The sequence below is a fragment of the Artemia sp. Qi Xiang Cuo genome, chromosome 3 (genome assembly GCF_049724085.1).
Source record: "Artemia sp. Qi Xiang Cuo chromosome 3, ASM4972408v1, whole genome shotgun sequence".
Taxonomy (NCBI): Eukaryota; Metazoa; Arthropoda; class Branchiopoda; order Anostraca; family Artemiidae; genus Artemia; species Artemia sp. Qi Xiang Cuo.
This window is the reverse complement of record NC_142796.1, coordinates 68,080,562-68,104,009: the sequence shown is the minus strand read 5'-3', so window position 1 is coordinate 68,104,009 and position 23,448 is coordinate 68,080,562. Positions and strand designations below refer to the sequence as shown.

Below are 23,448 nucleotides of genomic sequence, written 5' to 3'. Positions count from 1 at the left end.
ATTCGTGAAGTGCAAGTTAATTTTTTTTAAGTCGTCATTTTACAGAAAAAGGCGAAAAAACGTCAATTTCGTATCGAACGATTTTGGCCAATTATTTTATATGTTGTAAAGAGGTTTTTTTTCCGGTTCGAATGATACCAAAATCAAAACTTTTGGAATCTGTTTGGGTTACCACTAACATTAATTTATATTGACTCAACTACATGTGCATGCTGCAACTATTGCTACAACTACTACTACTACTCCTGATTCTAAGGGTATTAAGGAGAAACTTTCAGGGAATGTTTAGGGACATTTGAACTCAATCAAAACACACTATGCGTATGCAGGTTGCTATATACATGCATACTATGTATCAGCAATCTCCCACGGACGGCTTAGAGTATTTGAAACCTTCATGCTATGTTGAGGGAGGTGTTGAACTAATAAAAAGGTTCTATGTGCATATTATTACTATTACTAATAGTAGAAGTAACACTACTACTACTATTACTACTGCTACTAAGACGTATTAAGCTGAAACTTTCAGATATCGTTGAGAAAGATGTAGGACTAAATCAATACATGTTAAGTGCATGTATGTTAACAGAAGGGCCTATCAGCAATGTATCAGAAACACCTTAGAGTATTGGGTTGAAACAATCAGGATATGTTGAGGGATGGCTAAATAGGCACAATGAGAATACTACTGCTTCTACTACTACTAATATTGCTATTATTGTCGCTACTGCTACTCCCACTGCTCCTACAGCTAATATTACTGCTACTACAACTACTAATATTGCTAATACTACGGGTACTTAGGAAGAACTTTCAGGAAATGAAGACAGCAGTGTTGAACTAAATCAGAACGCACTATGTGTGTGTAGGTTGCCAAAAGGATGTATCAGCAATATCTCAAGAGTGGCTTAGAGCACTCGGTTGAAGCATTACCGAACGAACAAAATGATTCTAAAATCTATTTGTGACTTGTTATCTGTCACTTTTTAATAAGTGATGTCCAATGTTGTTTTTTTTTCGTTTTATTTTTGGTGTTTTTTTTTAAGTACAAGCGTCATTTAGTTTGAATTTATTTTTGATTGGACTGCTTGTATGAACTAAAACTATTTTGATTATAATCTTACACTGGCAGTTGTGTTACATCAGTGATGCTTATAGGAACCTTTCTGTTTTTCTTTATTGTAAGTACGTACGCCACTTAGCTGAAATTTATTCTTAGCTGAACAGCTTATATGAACAAAAACGATTTTGATTCTAATCTTACATTGGCAGTTGTGTTACATCAGTGACGCTTCTAGGAACCTTTCTCTTTTTCTTTATTGTAAGTACGTACGCCACTTAGCTGAACAGCTTATATGAACAAAAAACGATTTTGATTCTAATCTTACACAGGCAGTTGTGTTGCATCAGTGATGCCTTTTTGTTTTTCTTTATTGTAAGTACGTACACCACTTCGCTGAAATTTATTCTTAGCTTAACAGCTTATATGAGCAAACACGATTTTAATTCTAATCTTACACTGGCAGTTGTGTTACATCAGTGATGCTAATAGGAACCTTTTTCTTTTTCTTTATTGTAAGTACGTGCGCCACTTCGCTGAAATTTATTCTTAGCTGAACAGCTTATATGAACAAGAAACGATTTTGATTCTAATCTTACACTGGCAGTTGTGTGACATCAGTGATGCTTATAGGAACCCTTTTCTTTTTCTTTATTGTAAGTATGTACGCCACTTTGCTCAAATTTATCCTTAGCTGAACAGCTTATATGAGCAAAGACGATTTTGATTCTAATCTTACACTGGCAGTTGTGTTACATCAGTGATGCTTATAGGAACCTTTTTCTTTTTCTTTTTTGTAAGTACGTACGCCACTTAGCTGAAATTTATTCTTAGCTGAACAGTTTATATGAACAAAAACGATTTTGATTCTAATCTTACACTGGCAGTTGTGTTACATCAGTGATGATTATAGGAACCTTTTTTTTTCTTTTTTGTAAGTACGTACGCCACTTAGCTGAAATTTATTCTTAGCTGAACAGTTTATATGAACAAAAACGATTTTGATTCTAATCTTACACTGGCAGTTGTGTTACATCAGTGATGCTTATAGGAACCTTTTTTTTCTTTTTTGTAAGTACGTACGCCACTTAGCTGAAATTTATTCTTAGCTGAACAGTTTATATGAACAAAAACGATTTTGATTCTAATCTTACACTGGCAGTTGTGTTACATCAGTGATGCTTATAGGAACCTTTTTCTTTTTCTTTATTGTAAGTACGTGCGTCACTTCGCTGAAATTTATTCTTAGCTGAACAGCTTATATGAACCAAAAACGATTTTGATTCTAATCTTACACTGGCAGTTGTGTTACATCAGTGATGCTTATAGGAACCTTTTTTTTTTCTTTTTTGTAAGTACGTACGCCACTTAGCTGAAATTTATTCTTAGCTGAACAGTTTATATGAACAAAAACGATTTTGATTCTAATCTTACACTGGCAGTTGTGTTACATCAGTGATGCTTATAGGAACCTTTTTCTTTTTCTTTTTTGTAAGTACGTACGCCACTTAGCTGAAATTTATTCTTAGCTGAACAGTTTATATGAACAAAAAAGATTTTGATTCTAATCTTACACTGGCAGTTGTGTTACATCAGTGATGCTTATAGGAACCTTTTTCTTTTTCTTTTTTGTAAGTACGTGCGCCACTTCGCTGAAATTTATTCTTAGCTGAACAGCTTATATGAACAAAAACGATTTTGATTCTAATCTTACACTGGCAGTTGTGTGACATCAGTGATGCTTATAGGAACCCTTTTCTTTTTCTTTATTGTAAGTACGTACGCCACTTTGCTGAAATTTATCCTTAGCTGAACAGCTTATATGAGCAAAGCCGATTTTGATTCTAATCTTACACTGGCAGTAGTGTTACATCAGTGATGCTTATACGAACCTTTTTCTTTTTCTTTTTTGCAAGTACGTACGCCACTTAGCTGAAATTTATTCTTAGCTGAACAGTTTATATGAACAAAAAGGATTTTGATTCTAATCTTACACTGGCAGTTGTGTTACATCAGTGATGCTTATAGGAACCTTTTTCTTTTTCTTTATTGTAAGTACGTGCGCCACTTCGCTGAAATTTATTCTTAGCTGAACAGCTTATATGAACAAAAACGATTTTGATTCTAATCTTACACTGGCAGTTGTGTGACATCAGTGATGCTTATAGGAACCCTTTTCTTTTTCTTTATTGTAAGTACGTACGCCACTTTGCTGAAATGTATCCTTAGCTGAACAGCTTATATGAGCAAAGACGATTTTGATTCTAATCTTACACTGGCAGTTGTGTTACATCAGTGATGCTTATAGGAACCTTTTTCTTTTTCTTTTTTGTAAGTACGTACGCCACTTAGCTGAAATTTATTCTTAGCTGAACAGTTTATATGAACAAAAACGATTTTGATTCTGACCTTACACTGGCAGTTGTGTTACATCAGTGATGCTTGTAGGAACCTTTTTCTTTTTCCTTATTGTAAGTACGTGCGCCACTTAGCTGAAATTTATTCTTAGCTGAACAGCTTATATGAGCAAAACGATTTTGATTCTAACCTTACACTGACAGTTGTGTTACAACAGTGATACTATAGGAAGCATTTTTGTCTTTCTTTTTTTAATTGATATTATCCAATTATATGAGAAATGAAAATTGTGAGGATGACTTTAAAATGAAATTTTAATCACTAAATAAAAATTATAGCAACATTAATGTCCTAATTAGTAGAGCTAAGTTTAAAATTGCTGAATTGAGCGCCTCTTACGGCTAAAGGATTAATGAATATGAAAGGAAAAAACCTGTCACCATATTCTGGGAATTATTAAGTATTTTTTAAGATAAGTTTTTTTTTATCTGAAAAAAATAATATTTTTAAATTGTGCTTGGAAGCTTGGGGTTAAAACTTTTATGTACCAAGCCAATACTAGCCTACCACTACCACTGCCATTTTTTCACGAAACACTAAATGGCAGCTGTATCTCTTGGAACTGATTTTGCATGAGGTCTGTCTCTTTTTATATGGCAACAATTTTTATGTTCAAAAAATTTTTCGGTCAGTTTTATCATTGATGCACTACCAAAAATTGACAACCCTGTACTAGCATAAATAAGCATGTAGTAAATTATAACAGCTTAACTGTTATAATCATAGCTTATAAATTACAACAGCTTGACAGCGCTGAAATAAGACTTTTTGACAGTGATATGAAACCAAAACTATAAGAACTTACACGTCATTGAACATGGATGGCAGGTCTTCCTTTATAGTTGGCTGATCCTTAACTACAGCATCTCGAATCGCATGTCCTTTCAAAAATGTGGGATCCATCTTGAAAGCAGCTTTGATATAATATAAACAACTGACGTAGTCAAAATTGGCAAACAAAAGGGTGATCAACTGATCTAAACAGGGCCAAAATGATGGAGTTGCTGTAAACCCCTGTAAATACAATTATAAACAGCTGATGTAGTCAAAAAAAGTAAAGAAAAAGCATAATCAACTGATCGAAGCAGGGCGAGGTGTCATTCTAAATCCCTGCAAATAAAACAGCTGGTGAAGTCAAAAATGGCAAACAAAAGGGTAGTAAACTGATCTAAACAGAACCAAAATGGTGGATCTCGTTGTCAATCTTTGTGAATAAAATCATAAAAGAAATTAGCTGACATGGTCAAAAATACCGAACAAAAGTTTGATCAACTGATCAAACAGGGCCAGAGGTCATTCTAAATCCCTGCAAATAAAATTATAAATAGCAAATGTAGTCAGAAATGTAGAATTCAGCTGATTAAAACCGCTAAAATGATAGAGTTGTTTTAAACTCCTGCAAAAAAAAATTAATCACCGGTTCTTATTATTATATTTAGTAATCTTTTTTTTACAATTACTTGGTTTCAGTTATTGAATTCATGTAATCTTTAGCAACTTTATCCGCGGTCTCTACTTCACACTTCCTTAATTCATATTTTAATACTTTCCCCACTTTCTTTATATTCCTCTTATTTTCATATGATATATCACTCAAATAAATCTTTTACAAATCCCTCCTTCTCTCTACTAAACATAAAGCCTTTTAACTAATATTCCAAATTGTGTTCTAACTCTCTTCTCTAAGATACCACCAGCAATTCCACAAGTTATGTTCCTAAAATCTTTCCATCCATCTTCTAAATTATCAAATTTTAATTTCTCCAGTTTAGTAATCACCGAAACTCAGAACGAGTCTGTCAAAGCCGCAAGTCAAGCTAGAGCCGATTACAAACACAAGTTTGTAGACCAAATGAAAAGTAGCCTTGAAAAGCAGTGTCGGAGGGTCGTCAAAGAAGCTCTGCCGTCATATAAACCAACACCAATTCCCTCGCTTCATGTCAAAGGACGATGATCTAGTCGGCCAGGAAAAGGCAAATGCTCTTGTATAAGCCTTTTCAAAGGTCTGCCAACTTAATGACGCCAGAGTCTCCCCTCCCCCTTCCCATCAGGAACAGATGCGAAAAATCATTAGCGTTAACATAACTATTAGTGAAGTGCTCAGAACGTTAAGCCAGCTGGATGTCATCAAAGCTTCAGGACCTGATACGATTCCCAATCTCGTACTCAAAAGATGTGCCCCTGAACTTGCTGGTCCTTTCACCTCTCTGTACAGAAAATGCTTTGCAGCGGAACCATTACCAAAAGCCTGGAAAATTGCTCATGTGCTCCCTGTTCCAAAGGCAGAGTCTGGCATTACTAATGTAGGTTCGTATCGTCCAATAAGTCTGCTGTACTGCGTAGGTAAAGTTTATGAAGGCGTCATTAATAAGACCCTTTACCTATACCTCGACTCACTTCTGTTGTTGGCAGACACGCAATACAGTTTTCGCAAAACAAAAGTCTACATTAGACTGTCTGATTGCGCACTATCAAGAGGGGGTCGCGCAGTATCAAGAGTGGGTTCACAGGTGTACGACATTCGCATCTTTCCTTTGACATCGCAAAAGCCTTTGATCGTGTATGGCACAAGGGGCTCTTTGTGAACTGAAGCCTATGGAGCTGACTCGACTTTTTGAAGTGCTTGCTGACTTTCTTCATTAATGTTCATTGCAAGTTGTCCTCGACGGCTTCATATCAAAAGAACACCCAGTCTTATCAGGAGTGCCCCAATGAAGTATTCTTGGGCCAACTCTTTTCTTGGTGTTCATAAGCGACCTAGGGGACAACCTTGTGAAGAAACGTCACCACTTCGCTGAGGACACGACAACAAAAATACCTATTGCAAAGGGCAAAGATCCCAGCGAACCCCACAAGGAGCTTCAGGCTGACCTTGAGAGAGTTGAGGCGCGGACAGATGCATGGCTTATCACTTTTAACGCTTCGAAAATGAAATAGATCCTAATTGTTAAGGCGTATAATATGAGGGTTCATCCTAATTTCGTCTTCAAAGGAGAGGCAATAACACGAGTTGATACACTATGCTTACTTGGAGTTAACTTCTCTTTGGATCTCTCATGGACTGAGCATCTCAGTAAAATTAGATCCTCTTGCTCCACGAAGCTTGGAGTTATATTAAGATGCAAAAGTCTCCACCCTGATGAGTCCATTCTGCCACTATTCATGTCGTGCATCAGACCTATCATGGAATATGCATGTCCTCTCTTCGCTGGTGCACCAAAAAGCCGCATCGCTTTACTCCATCGGATTCAAAATCGAGCAGTTCGTACTGCAACCTCTGGCAACACGAAAGCTAAAACCCGACAGTTGATCCAGGAACGCTTCGACATGGCGACCATGTCGGTTTTGTTTAACCCTCCATCAGAGGAGCTATCGATGCTCGTTCCTGACAGTTTACCTTCAGGTCTATCTTGAGCAGGGTACTCCCCGCCAAGAATATCTGAAAACGAGTTACGCCCCGCGATCAGTCACCACATGGAATAGCTTGCCGCCAGAGGTATTCCCAAAAAACCCTTCCCTTGACGCGTTCAAGAGAAGGTATAACAGATACCTCAGTGTTGAAAAATGAGGTAATTACCAGGATTAGCAGTATATCATCACCTGTGATGGAGCCGCGAAGCTTTTAATAAAAAAAAAAACTACAAACCATGTTAACTTATGGGCCATTTTATGACCAAATACTGTACTAGTAATAATTAGATTGTTATAGCTAAAAAATTGCTGCAGTCTGTAACCATTAATGTTTTCTTCTCCTACACCAAATTTACCTAGCCTAAGATATCATCTATCCCTATTTCTACCAATCTCAGCATTAAAATCCTCTAATAAAAATAGCATACTTCTATCTGGGACCGAGTTTATTTGTTCCTGTAGCTTTAAGCAAAATTCATCTGAGTCACTACTGGCTCCATCAGTCGGTCCTACAGGGACATATACAGCTAAGACCGATAGTCCGCACTTTTAAGTTATAAAATGAGCAACTAGCATTTTATTATTAATACATTTCCAACCTAAACAAGACTTAGCAGCTTTCTTATTCATCATGAGCTCTACTCCCAGCCAATTACGTGAATAATATCACGAATCCAGCGAAAACGCACAATCCTAGATTCAGAAAATTAAAATAACGATAAAACATATAGGGAAACGCAAGAACAGTCAAACATACTGAGCTGATATGCAACAGTCAAAAGTTTGATATGCAAAGTATATTTTATGCAATGTATATCGCGATGGGTAAAGTGGCAAAAATCCACTATAATCCCTCTTGAATATTCTATAATACACACAAAACTTAGATTTATTTACAACTCGAGGTTGTGTCCAAGGGGTGGAGGGTTAAATTTTTGTCCGGTTAGTAAAACGTAACAAAAATGCACATAAACAAGTTTTTGATGCGTTTTTTAAGTTTTTACCCCCCCCCCACCAAAAATTCTGAATACCGCCATTGATAGAACTATTAAACTTACAATGCAGAATAGTATGAGGTTATAACACCACCTTATATAATTTTTTTATTTTTGACACACAAAATTTACCTCCTCAAAAGCCTTTCGGGCCAATTGAAAATCTCTCAACTTCAAAGCTAGCTTTCCAAGCTTATACCATGTAGATGCATCTGTTTTATCAATTTCAACTGCATAAATGTAACAATCCAATGCATCACTAAATTTCTCTTCTTCTTCTAACAGTGTAGCAATATTTTTGTAACAAGAATACTGAAGCTGCTCCGCTAGTGTATGGGACGGATCCTTGGATGCAGATTGACAAACCTAAAAAGGGCTAAATTTGATCAAGTGTGTGAGCTACCTAGAGTAACTCTTTTTGAGTTACAAGGACATCCTAAAATACTTCTTAGTGAATAAAATTAATGTAAGGATAGTATAGACAGAAATAGAAAAACAAAACATTTAAATACATGCTGAAACCCAGTGCTACACATTTGGTAGGCATAGCTTATTCCAATATACAGAAAAGGCAAAATTAGGCCTGTGAATTTCATTAAACAATAGTAGTAGGTAATATCTGCCGCAAATAAGGCAATAAAAAAAACAATCCATCGTCGATGGCCTGGCTACCATATATCGCAGACAAATTACTTAAGAATGTTGCTCGCAGAAAATTAGTAAATACCAGAGCTTTAAAAAAAATTTATTAGATTATTTAATATTTTCATTAAACGCTTGAATGTCCTTTTCAAAACCTAAACAAATTATGTTTTTTCTTTAAATACGTTCTGAGACAACACCGGCTATAAATACCGTACGAAAAAACGTTGACGTTTTTCGTACGCCATGTATAGCCGGTATAACCTCGGAACCTACTTATGCCAAGCTTTTGGGGAGCAAATAACCACAGATGTTTGTTTTAGGTTTGTCAATAGTCATCAACTCTGTAATAAAACAGTAAATCTCATTTGTCAAAATCATTGTCGGTAAGATTGCACAACAGAATTCATTCTTCCTCAATCTCTGCATTTTGATCGATATTTAAGGTCCTTTTATCCAGAAAATGCGTTTTAGAATGACACACATTTAAAAGAACAGAGATATATTCATTGGTAATAAAATCGCTGATTTCATTTCTTTATCATAGTCTATCAACCCTGGATTTTCACCAACACTTGTCTGAGTCAAGCCTTAAACTTCGTCAGCTTAATTGCACATTATGCTCGATCCATTGATTTTTTAACAACCACGACGCATATCAGGGCATCAAATTATAATAATAATAATGGGGGTACAAACAAAAATTAGAAAAAAAGAATAATTGACTACATTCTTCCTTCACGTTTTGGAGAATGTTGTTTCATGTTCGATACAATTGCTTCAAAATTGGGACTTTTTGATGTAAGAGCGATTTGAATACAGTCTTCGGCGTTTAATCGATTTCTGTTATCTAATTTTACACTAAGTTATTATATTAACTAATTTATTTAAATAGCTGGGAATATAGGGCCCACCGATCGATGCCCGCTACGGCAAGGTTGGGCAACAGTCTTGCTACTTCTCCCTGTAAAAAAGGGCCATCAATGGAAAGGTTGTTTCGATGCCCTATGCGCCAGCAATGGCTTAGACGACCATTCTCCTTATGCTCGTCTAAATGACACAGTAGGCAGTGTAACATACTAGATTCTTAACATATATCTTCAATATATTTTATTGCAAATCTACTGATGAAAAAAATGGAAAACAATAAAAGAGTTCTGTTGACTCCCACTTCTGTTATGTGCTTGCTGAAAAGTCTATATGTTAAAGACAGTGAACTATCACGATTGTCTCCTCTAGGTAGCTGGTCCGAATTTGAATCAGCTTATTTTTTTATGCAAATATGAAGCCTTTATCTGATTGTTTCTTATCTTTTGGCTTTTGGTTTTTAGTATTTAAATTATTTGGTTTACTTTTTTTGCTGATAGTTTTGCTATTTACAAGTTATCCAGCGAAAAAAAAGGTTTATATGTATTTTCAGTTAAAAAATTCATAGATTTGCTTATATTTCCTTGCTAATTCTGAAAATTGTGTTCTCTTTAAGTAAGCTGCAAAGTAGAATTCACTTAATTCACTACAATTTTGTCCAAGTAATCCTGACGATATATCTCCATTCACATAACAAAAACGACGAGAAAACAACAGTCTTCCAGCCACTATATATTGTAGTTATTGTGGTTGTTTTGTTGGGGTCTTTAATATGGTTTTTGCTTTAACTGCAATGGAGCGTGGCCTTGAACCTCTCCCCCCCCCCCCTCTTGCATCCCAGAAATATCATTAAGGGAATTCGATAAGTAAGGAGCGATGCGGCTCAATAGTAACTGAAACTGTAAGAAACAGAGTCTTGATAATCATAGATACATCAAAAGAATCAAATTTTGATGCTTATTCAAAATATGTAGGATTCATCGAATTTAATGTCAAAAGTTACGAGCCTGTGCAAATTTGCCCAATTTTAAAAAAGTGAGAAAACACCCCCAAAACATCAGTTGATCTTCATGAAAATCACACCATCACATTCAGCATGCCAGAATGTCCAACTCTAGATGTTTCAAGCTCTTATGTACATAAATGTGGGATTTTGTATTTTTGCCAGAAGATATATCACGGATGCGTGTTTATTTCTTTTTTTTCCAGGGGTGATCGTAGAAGATCGGGAGAAGCTTATTTTCCATGGAGGAATGTTTCGTGGGGGATGGAAATTTTCCTTGGAGGGGGAGCCGCATTTTCCAGCATTATTTAAAAAAGATCAGGAATTAAATTTAAAAAACGAGTTTTTTTAACTGGAAGTAAAGAGCAACATTTAAAAACTTAAAACAAACAGAAATTATTACGTATATAAGGGGGGTAACCACCTCCTCATTACCTCGCTCTTTACGCTAAAGTTTTTTTTTAGAACTTTTAAAAGAGCTTATTTTTCTAATTAAACGGCCCTTATGATTCTGCATTCATTCTTAAATAATTTGAAAAAAAGTCAAACTTCAGCTTAAAGAACGAGGTACTGAGGAGGGGCTGACCCCCCTCATATACGTAATAATTTCTGTTCATTTTAAGTTTTATTGTTGCTCCATACTTCCGGTTGAAAAAACTTGTTTTTTTTCAAATTTAATACCTTAAAAAATCACCCTATTTCGTCCATTATAAACTTTTATATTTCTGTGGCAAACTATATTGAATTTATTAGTCGGTCTTGCCAGAACTTATAGAGCTTGGATAAGAGATTCGAATAAACGACAAAAAACTAAAATCTGACACCTCCTGGACTTTCTAAGACTTTTCTAAGACTTTCATCCTGGAAATCTTAGAAAAAAAACATTTAACTTCCTCCGTTTTGAGCCGGATGCAGGCATTAAATTTTAACGAAATTAACATCATAAGAAAGTAACTTTTTTTCGATTAAACGGAGCCGAACTTTTCTTTTCAAAGTTCATGAAAGGGCAGTCCCTAGGAATTATCTAGCATACCAGCAGGGAAAACGTTAAACATCAGCTCAAAAGAACTATCATTTGAACAATTTGAAACCTTTGGGATTTTCCTATGGTGTTATATACTTCAATTGAAAGCCTTGTGAACATAACGGACGCATTATTTATTCAGTAAGTAAATTGAATAGACAGCGCTTTGCTTCACAATTAGTAAATAATTGCATTATTCTTTATCTTAAACTAGCCTCCCGTTAGGTTTTCGAACTGTTGACACATTCAAGACATTTGTTACCAAAATTTTAAGAAAATATCATTTGAGTAATTTGGTAGCTTTGGGAGTTCCCTGTTGTGTAGGAATAATTCGCTAATGAGCCCTTTGTGTTTGAAACGGTCACCCGACGCTGATGTTCGACAAATGATTTTTTGGGCATCAAATGGCATTAAATAACACACTAAGTAGTATTACATACTAGATTCGTGACACATATCTTCAGATACATATTTTTGAAAAACTAAAGATAGAAAGAAGAACTGAGAATGAAATGTTCCACTAACTCCCACATCTGTTATGTGCTTGCTTTAGTCTATTTGTTGAAGATGGCGAAATATCACAAATGTCTCTCCTATGCCCTCCTTACTTCATAACAAAAATTTTGTTCATTCAAACAACCTTGACAATCTATGTCCGTTCATGAAATGAAAACAATGAGGGAGAATATAGTAAAAATTTTCAGCAACCACATATTGTAGTTGTAATACCGGTTTTATTGGTAACTTTAGGTTGCTTTAAAATTTAACTGCAATGCAACGTGCCCTTGGAACACGTCCCCTCCCCCGTCTTAGAATGCCATTAATCTTAGATACAAAGTAATATAAAAGTGAAACAAATTGCCCAGTAAAGAGTCTTACTTCTTTGACGAAGGGTGAATCCAGTACTTCGTTAAACTTGAAGAGTGCTCTTCGTTTCTCTCCTGATGTAACCAGGGATAGAGCTTCATTGTGTAGGCAAATAGCGTTGTCTTCCTATAAAAGCAGTTCATCCATCAAATATCCTATTCAACTAAAAACAAAAAGCAGAGAAAAGAAGGGAAATATTTCAATAAAAAGTGAAGGAGCTTGAATAAAGTGACAAAAAAAGAAAGAGAGACAAATCTCACTGATTCCCACTTTCATTATCTGCTTGCTGAAAAGTCTATTCGTTGATGATAGCAAAATATCACAACAGTCTCTTAAGTCTTCCCTATTTTACCCTGGAAATGCATGGATCATTCTTTCCTTTTTGAGTGGCCAATGGATGAAAATGCGGATTTGGCTGTAGATGAAGGTTTTTGTAGCTTCTATTTGAACCTTTTCACCTTTGTTTTCCTATTCATAACAACTATTCTTTACAAACATAGTGAGACCCCTCCCCTAGAACTGTATAGAGATTACTGATAAATCATTAGAAATAATACCATGCAAAAAGTGGATATTAACACTTAAAAATACACGTTTAATTCCTAGTCTTTGTCTGTCTCCAGTAACATATATTGATTAGCCCCCCCCCCCCAATAAATTAATTATAAGTAAAAATTTATGAGTGTTTATCTAGACAAAAGAAGGGGTGACAAAGATTAAGCAACATTAAAACACAGACCTAAGATTTACATTTTTGGTGGTTTTTGACACTCTCCCCCCCCCTGAACACACCCTCTCATGGCACATTCCTTTCTAAAATTGAGATTTTGCGTAGGTACTGCTTTGTTAATCTATGAAAAATATATTCCCTTTTTCAAAGAAATTGTTATATTACTGTAGCCTTATGACTGCTATGAACTTGCCTTGTAAAGGACAATCCAAAGGCCTTACCTTAGACCTTAGATCCTCCTGTGCCTCCAAAGGCGCTTAGGGTATCCAAGAAGAGTTGCCAGTCATCTCCAGGGTTGCCATCGTCCGGGATTAATCCCAGTTTTCAGGGATTTTTTTTGTGGTCCAGGATTTTTTTTGTGTCTGGGATTTTCGTTTTTTTTAAATAAAAACGGGATTTTCGCTAAAAACCGGGATTTTTTTTATTAAAAAGAGATTTTCAACGATTCTGGCTGATAGTCTACTATTTTTTCGGTACGGTATCACCAATATTCTCTGTTTTTTTTTGTTTTCCCTCTGGATTTGCGCTATTACACTGGGGCAACGATTTTTTGGTTCGGGATTTGACTTTTAAATTCGACTACAATGTAAAGACGAGCGGCGAATTCAAAACAAAACATTCGTTCGAGTTCTTGACATGGTTTTATGAGTCTTCATCATTTTATTTATCTACGTAGATCCTACTAATCCACCAGAACGTTTTCACATCAAAATAATACTAGGAATATTGACAATCAGTTGTGAGTTACAACTAGAAACCACGTTTCACCGTACTTCAAATTACGCGCCTTGATTTTTACGTCATCACTGGTCAGCCCTATGTTGTATAACCTAAAAACCGTGTTACAGGATTTTTTTCAGAATTTCGGGATTTGTTTTTTGAAGAAACATCGGGATTTTATTTTTGAGCTAGTGGCAACCCTGGTCATCTCTCATCACTGAGGCTGCCCAGACATCTCCCCATTCAGGTTGGATTGAGACATTGAGGTTTGTGAGGTCAGCCTGGTGGCTGCGTCATAGGGTGTTTTTGGGGCGTCCTCTTCTTCTGGTACCACGTGGCTGCCACTGAAGGACAACCTTTGGTAGTCGAGTTTCGGGCATGCGGATCACATGACCGAGATATCTCCACTTCCTATATTTGATCACTTTGGTTATCAGTGGCTAAGATGCCTTATGTCGTACAGCAGCGTTTGTTCCTTTTTGGAACCAATGGATATTTAAAATGTGCCTTAAACACATGCTTTCAAACGCGAAGAGTTTCTTTTCAAGCATTTTATCTATGTGCCAAGTTTCAGAACCATAGCAAAGCGTTGAGAGGACGTTGCTGTTGAACAGCCTCAGCTTGAGTTGGAGAGAGTCCTTCTGCCTGTACCAAATTCGAGAGACTTTCCTGAAAGATGTATTAGCTAGGCCGATTCCTAACTTGACTTCTCGCTGACACGATCGTGAATTGTGGATGATACTTCCTAAGTACTTGAACTCTACAACTTGCTCTATCGTCTGGTTATTGCATCGTAGGTTGAGTGGAGATCCAGTGTTCGCCTTTTTGTTTTGTTGGTATTTATCTTAAGGCCAGAAGATTCGGCAGCGTCCCTGACTTGGTTAAGGTAATGCTGGAGCTTTTGTTTGCAGGACTGTAGGAGGCTGATATCGTCAGCAAAAGCAACACCTCCGAGTCTCTTATAATCCAACTGGATTCCTTGTCTGTCCACAATCCAAAGAACCCTAGACAAAATAAAATACAGAAGCGTTTCACATATTTTTTCTTTTTTCAGCCAGGGTTATGAAACGAATAAAACTCCAAACATTATTAAGCACTCAAAGCCTTTACAATTAAATATACAAGATGAGTTTTTTTACCTTTGCTTCAATGGTCAACACTGCATCTTCATCTTTAGTTTCTTCTCCTGATTCACTCTCGTTCAATCCATGAAATTTCAACATTTTGTTCACTGAAAGGACAAGACAAAACATAACATGACATCTAGAATAACCTTTCTATTTGGTACAATCAAATGCATATTTTATTTTTTTTAATGGAGAGGCATGTTAGAGCATTCCTAGAGATAAATTTGCAAAGAGAAGGGATACTACCCCCTAAAAATGTCCTGAGGGACTAATCCTTGAAATTATAAAGTATGACCAAAAATACCCTTTTCAGGTTACCAAACCCTTCTCCCCAGTGACGTTTAATTATGGGGGGTGGGGGTAATTTGGGCAAGTTCCCATTAGATTTAGGGCATTTTCATCGACAAAATAACCTTTCCCATTTTTTCACAGAAAAAATAAAAAAACGGTGCCCCCCCTTAGATTTGAAAAAAACTGCCCCTTCCTAAATTATCATTAATTGACATCAATGCCCCCTCCCCCTGATTCCTGCACTCGTGCATATGGAGAGGGGTGAAGGAAATAAAAAGTAATTGGATGCTTAAAATAGAATGATATTTAGTACAATTAATTAAAAAAACTTTTTCCACAAAAAAAGTTTTTCAAAGAAAAATTAAAGAACTCTGTTAAACAAAAAATGAGCAAAAATAAAATCAAATAATCTACGAAGCGTGAAACTACCACAAATGAGCATCGATAAATAAATGAAACCGAAAACGAACAGAAATTACAATAAATTACCAAGTCAAATTCAAAATGAGCAGAAATTAACATAAGTTGGGCTCAAAACAATAAATAACCGAGTCAAACTCAAAACGAGCAGAAATTAACATAAGCTGGGCGCAAAACCCCTATGCCTTCCCAAGTCCAGAACAAAATTTGCACTTTACAGAATAAAATATAAATGTTTTTACTTTTATAACTTTAATAAATCAAATAATATTAAACATTTTGATTACTAAATATCAGTATATGTATATTATCATCAGTATATGTATATTATCATCAGTATAGTATATGTATATTTTGGTGGGCGTGAGAGGGGGGTTAATTACTCTCCACTCACTTCCGACTATTACAAAGGGCAATTTCAATTTCCAATCAAATGAGCCCCATTTGAAATTTCTACAACAACTTTCTGTATAAACCTTATATGAACCCAGGGCATAACTTACAACCCTTGCATGAGGGCTCTGATGGGATTATCATCCTAAAAGACCTAATTTCCAGAACTTTCGACTATGTTGAACAAAACGAATATCTCAAAATTTCGATTGGATGTGTTTGGGGAAATGGTGGGCGTGAGAGGGGGGTTAGTTGCCCTTCAATCCCTTTCGACTATTAAAAAGGCACTAGCCCTTTCAATTTTCAATTGAATGAAGCCTTTTTGATGTTTTTACAACAACGCTTTCTACAAAAACATTACATGCTCCCAGGGCATAACTTACAGCCTTTCCCCTGGGGGCAGTGGGGGGGATTGTTTGTCATCTTCAAAAACCTAATTTCCAAAACTTTCAACTGCGTTGAATAAAATGGCTATCTAAAAATATTGATTGGATGTTTTTGGGGAAAAGGTGGGCGTGAGAGGGGGGTTAGTTGCCCTTAAATCACTTTCGACTATTTAAAAAGGCACTAGCCCTTTCAATTTCCAATCAAATGAGCCTTTTTTCAAGTTTCTACAACAAAAATTTCAATAAAAACCTTATATGCCCCCAGGGCATAACTTACAACCCTTGCTCTGAGGGCTGTGGGGGAATGTCCTTCTTAAAAACATAATTTCTATCTAGAAATTCACAACACTGTACAAAATGGCTATCTAAAAATTTTGATTGGATGTTTTTGGGGAAAAGGTGGGCGAGAGAGGGGGGCTAGATGCTCTCAAATCCCTTTCAACTCTTAAAAAGGGTACTAGCCCTTTGAATTTCCAATCAAATGAGCCCTTCTCCCAGTTTCTATGACAAAGGTTTCAATTAAAACTTATATGCCCCTAGGGCATAACTTATAACCCTTGCCCTGAAGGCTGTAGGGGGAGTGTCCTGCTCAAAGGAATAATTTCCTGAAGTTTAACTGCGTGGAACAAAATGGCTATTTCAAAATTTTGATTGGATGTGTTTGGGGAAATGGCAGGCGTGGAAGGGGTGTTAGTTGCCTTCCAATTACTTTCTACTATTAAAAACGGCACTAGCCATTTCAATGTCTGATTGAATGAGCTCTTTTTGAAGTTTCTACAACAACGCGTTCTATAAAAACTTTATATGCCCCCAAGGCATAACTTACAATGCTTGTCCTGAGGGCTGTGAGGAGGTTGTCATTCTCAAAGACCTAATTTACAGAACTTAAAACTATGTTGAATAAAATGGTTATCTCAAAATTTTGATTGGATGTGTTTGGGGAAAAGGTGGGCGTGAGACAGGGGTTAGTTGCCCTCAAATCTCTTTGACTATTAAAAAGGGCACTAGACCTTTGAATTTCCAATCGAATGAGCCCTTTTTTAAGTTTCTATAACAACGATTTAAACAACAATTATATGCCCCTAGGGCACAACTTATAACCCTTGCCCTGAAGACTCTGGAGGGAGTTTCCTGCTCATAGGTGTAATTTCCAGAACTTTAAACTGCATGGAACAAAATGGCTATCTCAAAATTTTGATTGGATGTGTATGGGGAAATGGTGGGTGTGGAAGGGGTGTTAGTTGCCTTCCACTTACTTTCGACCATTAAAAAGGGCACTAGCCATTTCAATTTCTGATTGAATGAGCCCTATTTGAAGTTTCTACAACAACGCGTTCTATAAAAACTTTATATGCCCCCAGGGCATATAGTTACAACCCTTGTCCTGAGGGCTGTGAGGGGGTCGTCATTCTCAAAGACCTAATTTACAGAACTTAAAACTACATTGAATAAAATGGCTATCTCAAAATTTTGATTGGATGTGTTTGGGGAAATGGTGGGCAGGGAAGGGGTGTTAGTTGCCTTCCAATCACTTTCGACTATTAAAAAGGGCACTAGCCATTTAATTTCTGATTGAATGAGCCCTTTTTGAAGTTTCTACAACAACGCGTTCTATAAAAATTTTATGTGCCCCAAGGGCATAAGTTATAACCCTTGTCCTGAGGGGGTTGTCATTCTCAAAGACCTAATTTACAGAAATTAAAACTACGTTGAATAAAATGGCTACCTCAAAATTTTGATTGGATATGTCTGGAGAAAACGTGGTTGTGAGAGGGTGGTTAGTTGCCCTCAAATCACTTTTGACTATTAAAAAGGGCACTAGCCCTTTGAATTTCCAATTGAATGAGCCTTTTTTGAAGTTTCTATGACAACACCTTCTATAAAAATCTTATATGCCCCCAGGGCATAACTTACAACCCTTGCCCCGAGGGCTGTGGGGGAGTGTCCTCCTCAAAAATCTATTTTCTATCCGGAAATCAACTATGCTGAACAAAATGACTATCTCAAAATTTTGATTGGATGTATTTGGGGAGATGATGGGTGTGTGTGTGGGGGGGGGGGGTTAGTTGCCCTCCAAGCACTTTGACTATTAAAAATGGCACTAGCCCTTTGAGTTTCCAATCGAATGAGCCCTTTTTGAAGTTTCTACAACAACTCCTTTGATACAAAGTGCCCAGGTATGGAGAAGAAAAAAAAAATAATACATTGTGCCCACATTGTTCTATATTTAGGCAGAACTATCGAGCTGCCTATGATATAATATTAAAGGGGGTGGATCCAATTCAAAAAAGTAAAAGGGCAATACTTCACATAGCCATAGTCATTTCAAAATAGTAAAAGGGCAGTAAAGATGAAAATTTCAAAACTTTTTCTCCAACCAACATTTGGGCAGTAGAACTATTCCAGACAATATGATTCTTCTGCAAAAACCTTCCTTACTGGCAGTAAGTTATAGTTCCAGACAGGGTAAAGATGCTATTACTACTAATAATAATAATAACTCACTTCAGCATCAAGCCACCTGAGGCCAAATCAGCCACACAAGCTCCTCCTCCATCAAAATCACCCCATTTGGGAATGACCTGCTTTTTGTTTGGCCCTAGACATTTGCCCAACAGGGACAGTCTTTGGTAATCTGTCATCCTTCATCTGCAGAGCATGTCCTACCCCTCTAATCCTTTCTCTCATTACAGTCCTAGAATGCCAAATTGAATCACATTTTTTGCACAGCTTACTGTTTCAGATATGGTCAGTCAATCAGGTACCCAATACAATCTGTAAGCAATTTCTCTGGAAAACATCTAGCAAATCCTTCTATGTTTTTTGGAGCACCTATGCTACAGAATCATACTCAAACACTGTCATCACTGTGGCTTCCAATATTATTATCTTGGTTTGGTGACTGATACACCTATTCTTTCAAACTTTATAACTGTGCAAAAAAAAAAACACCCTATACCTTGGCCATTTTACTTTTAACATCTTCACTGCACTCACCACCTTCACCAATAATACTACCTAGGTAAGTACAGGTGTCCACTTGTTCAATCTTCTTTTTACGTGACATCACCTCTTTACTTATTCCTAATATTAAGAACTTTATCTTCTTAACATTAATTTTCAACCTATTCTTGCATCCTGAACTCTAAAAACCTCTAAAAATTCAATCATTTTGCTAGTATTTTCATCCAGGATGCTTAAATCATAAGCATAATCTACGTCTAGGAAAATTTAACCTTCCCATTTGATTCTGTGTTCACCCATTGCCTTTGCTGTGTTCCTTAGGACAAAGTTCATCAAAATGTAACCAAAAATACTTCCCTAGACCCTATTAGAAGTTTCACAATGATTATAACAATTCAAATACAAAAACTCAATCTGCAGAACCAAGGGGTCACTCACTCTCTGTAATCTGGTGCATATCTTGTGCATATGTGGTGCATAGTTCTACTACACATGGGACACTTCCACTACACTTGGCATACACCACCTACTAAACAAAGACAATGTGTACTACTAAACATAGAAAGGTGTCTCAAAAAGAATGCCAGATTTGAGTCTACTGTAAATCAAATTTATCTATTTGAAGTAAACAGAAGCTTTTCACAACTATATACCATAAACATTAACATGGAAAACAAAAACACAGTATCAAAACCTAACCTCAATGATCAGTGACAACTAGTGTTGGGTGATAATTTGATTAAACAATATATTGATATTTTTACTTTTGGTATTTGACAATCAATATATTGCTTTTGATATTTCTGATCAGTTTTTTTCTGCTCAGATTAACTTTAGGTTTTGGCAAAATTCAATAACAAATTTAATTAAAGAGTATTTTGCACAATTTCCCAAGTTTTGAATAGAATACAAAACAACTTCTATTATATGAACAAATATTACAAAAGCCATGATTTAGAATTACTTAGGCTCAGGGTAAAGAAAAATATGCTACTGGTTTTGGCAAAATTCAATGACAAAATTTGTAGTTAAAGAGTATTTTGCACAATTATTTCCAAATTTTGAATAGAATACAAAACAACTTCTATTATATGAACAAATATTACAAAAGCCATGATTTAGAATTGCTTGGGCTCAGGGTAAAGAAAAATATGCTACTGGCTATTTAAATCAGCAACATGTCAATGTTTTTCCCTGGGAATTAAGGATATTTTTCAACTGGAAGTAAGGAGCAACACTAAAACATTAAAGAACAGAAATTGTTCTGTATATGAGGGGGATAACCCTCCCTAACACCTTGCTGTTCCCACCAAAGTTTATTTTTGTATTTTAACAGTTTCCTTACTCTAATTAGACAGCTCTTGTGTTTCATTACTTGTTCTTAAATAATCAGGACAAACAGTTAAAACTAGCATAAAGAGCAAGGTATTGAGGAGGGGGATTTTCCCTCATATACAGGATAATTTCTGTTTGTTTTAAGTTTTAATATTGGTCCTTACTTTTATGTACCATAAAAAAATGTTTTTCATTTACTTTCCAATTGTTTTTAAAATAATGCTAGAAAATCCACCTTTTTGATCCATGAAAAATCTCCCCAACAAAATTCCTCCTTGGAAAATTCCTTCCATTTAAGATCTTCTATCTCCAGAAAATCCCATCCCTGCTGAAAATACCCCCCCCCCAAAAAAAAATATAAAGTTTAAACTTACCTCTCATTTGTATCAGAAATAAATTTTACCTACAGCCCCCACCCCTAATGTGCAAATATATACCCTGAATTGGTATATATGGGGGTGAGGGTAAAATGCATTTGCAGCAAAGGATTACTATATTTAGAAAGAGCATAAAAAAGGCATTGAGTGGTATGTTCACTTTATTTGTAAGTGAACAATATAGAACAACAAAGAATCTACCAACCTAAAGACCCTGTCAAGTTGGCAAATTTCTAAGGCTTAGAAATCAGAAGATTGTTAACATAGAAGCTTGGCAATATCTTCCTAGAGTAGGCCTATGTTTTTGGCCCTGGATTCATTATTGAAAGTTTCATTTTTCTTAACTTAACCCCTTTCATTTCCAAAGCATTTTAAAGGACTAAAATCAATGAAAAAGAGATTGAAAACCTAACATGAAAATAAAAAAAATTGTCAAAATTTATATGGGCATAAACCTGTCATGTAGCCTATGTAGTCTTCTTGGTAAAATTCTACTTTAGCTACTTTTGGCTATCTTGGAAAGGGGTTAGGTTAGGAAAATCAAACTTTTATGGATGTTTCTACAGGCTAAAGTATGTCCTGGGAATGTATTTTGAAGTACCTACCCCCACTCCTTCTCTCTCTAGAGGGTCCTGAAATGTGCCTACATGACAGGTTACACAACCTAGGCCTAGGTATTGATATAGGCCTATTGACAAAACAACATTTTACCTTAATTTTCAGTTATCAGTTTCTTTTTCTCTGACTTTAGTTCTGAAAATGCAATTCATTTTATTTGAGTAGTATTTTAAGCCATATTCAGGAAGGTATTTTGAAGTACCTACCTCTACTCCTTCTCTCTCTAGAGGGTCCTGACCTTTAAAAATCTGTGGGATATAAAAGTGAAACTTTACAAAATAAATCTTCTGCTTAAATGAAGTAGAAAAAATAGTTTTCAGCTTCACAACTTTTCTCAATCCCAATTTATAAGGTTTTAAAGATATGCAAATACATTTCCTAAATTTGAAGAAAAACTATTGATATGGTTTAAAATTCTACTCAAATAACGGGAATTATCCACCTACCTCAGATACTTTTCAAGATAGCAAGAAAATCCTTAACTATAACTTTACCATATAGCTACATTTTAATCCACTAGGCTACTCTAATTTTCTAGTCCTAGCCTATCCAAAATGTGACCAGGCTGAGTTCATTTTTAACCTAGAATAGGCTTATTCTGAGCCAAACAAAATTTTTACCTTAAGCTACGTTATTTATCAATTAAATATATAAACTAAAAGCTCAAAGAACTATGATGACTTTCTAAAAGGATGCTCCTCATGTTCACATGGAAATATATTTTAAAAGTGAAATCGAATTGCTAAAATAGTAAGTTTAGCGGTACCATTCATTGTGCCGGAAAATATTTAGTGAAATCGAACTACCCTAGAAGATATAAAATAAAAACGAATAGTAAAATACTTCAAATTGAGCTACTCCACTAGAAGTAGAATGAGCATCCGTCTTAGATGGCTTTATGAACCAGTCAACTCCTTCACAAAAGGCTGTTAAAACTACAAAAGAAGAATAAAATTGCCGCATACAGTAACTTCCGTAGCCACGTGGGCAACCAGCACGATGATACACCGGCGAAAACATATTGACGAAACTTGGCTTTAAATGTTTCGTCACACTACCAGAAGGCTCAACTCTGTCAAATATTACCACGTTAAAATTATCTTAAGCTCTGAGCTTCATTGTACAATATAGGACTTTTATGGGAGGTCAGAACTTCAAACCCCATTGAATCAATAGTGACTATTAGAATTATACCGTGAAGAAAAGAGAAAGAATTTTGAATCATTAGCTACAAAGAGACAAACGTCTACAGCTTGGCCAGAATGAAGAAGCTTAACAATTTGGACCCTTTCTTCGAAGTTTCATTAGTAAAATCTATTTCAGGTTGCAAGGTATGAAAAATAGTTCGGGATATTTGAGACAGAGTAAAGGGCTAAACATTCATGTAATTTTATTAAGCCAGCTTATCCTTGATTTGCGTTTTTCCTCAGGTAGCCTCACGTTTCTTAGGCTTATTTCAAAGATTTTGTAGCTAAAGTATTTCTTGTCTGTCAACTTAGTCGTTGGGTTTCACAATATTTCATATCCTGTGATACTAAACCACCGGGTAAGCTGTTGCCATTTGAAAAAGTATTATCACATGACAAGTATGAATTTAGAAACAGTTTTAGGATACTGATCAGCACCAAAAACCACAATACCAAGAACCACAATTTAATCTATTAATTTACTAAAAACCTGCCTTCCCAAAGTTATGCTTGAAAGTGTTTTTAATTAGTGTGTACTGTTGATTCATATGTATCATGAATGATGCATCATATATGACTGACTAATTTATTTGATTTGTAAATCGAAAATACA

The 23,448-nt window shown here is 35.8% G+C and overlaps 1 protein-coding gene across 2 annotated transcripts in view; it reads right to left on the bottom strand.

Moving 5' to 3' along the window:
• LOC148954452 (calcineurin-binding protein cabin-1-like) overlaps positions 1-22,372 on the bottom strand; it is a 152,383-nt gene extending 130,011 nt beyond the window's left edge. For both annotated transcript variants that reach the window (XM_089086532.1, XM_089086533.1), the window contains exons 1-5: positions 22,269-22,372; positions 14,877-14,968; positions 12,300-12,413; positions 8,017-8,250; positions 4,284-4,492 (exon numbers count right to left, since the gene is read on the bottom strand). In XM_089086532.1, coding sequence (XP_088942658.1) covers positions 4,284-4,492; positions 8,017-8,250; positions 12,300-12,413; positions 14,877-14,960 — 641 coding nt within the window. In that variant the 5' untranslated portion in view covers positions 14,961-14,968; positions 22,269-22,372. The remainder of the gene's footprint in view (positions 1-4,283; positions 4,493-8,016; positions 8,251-12,299; positions 12,414-14,876; positions 14,969-22,268) is intronic.
• Between the last annotated feature and the right edge of the window lie 1,076 nt (positions 22,373-23,448).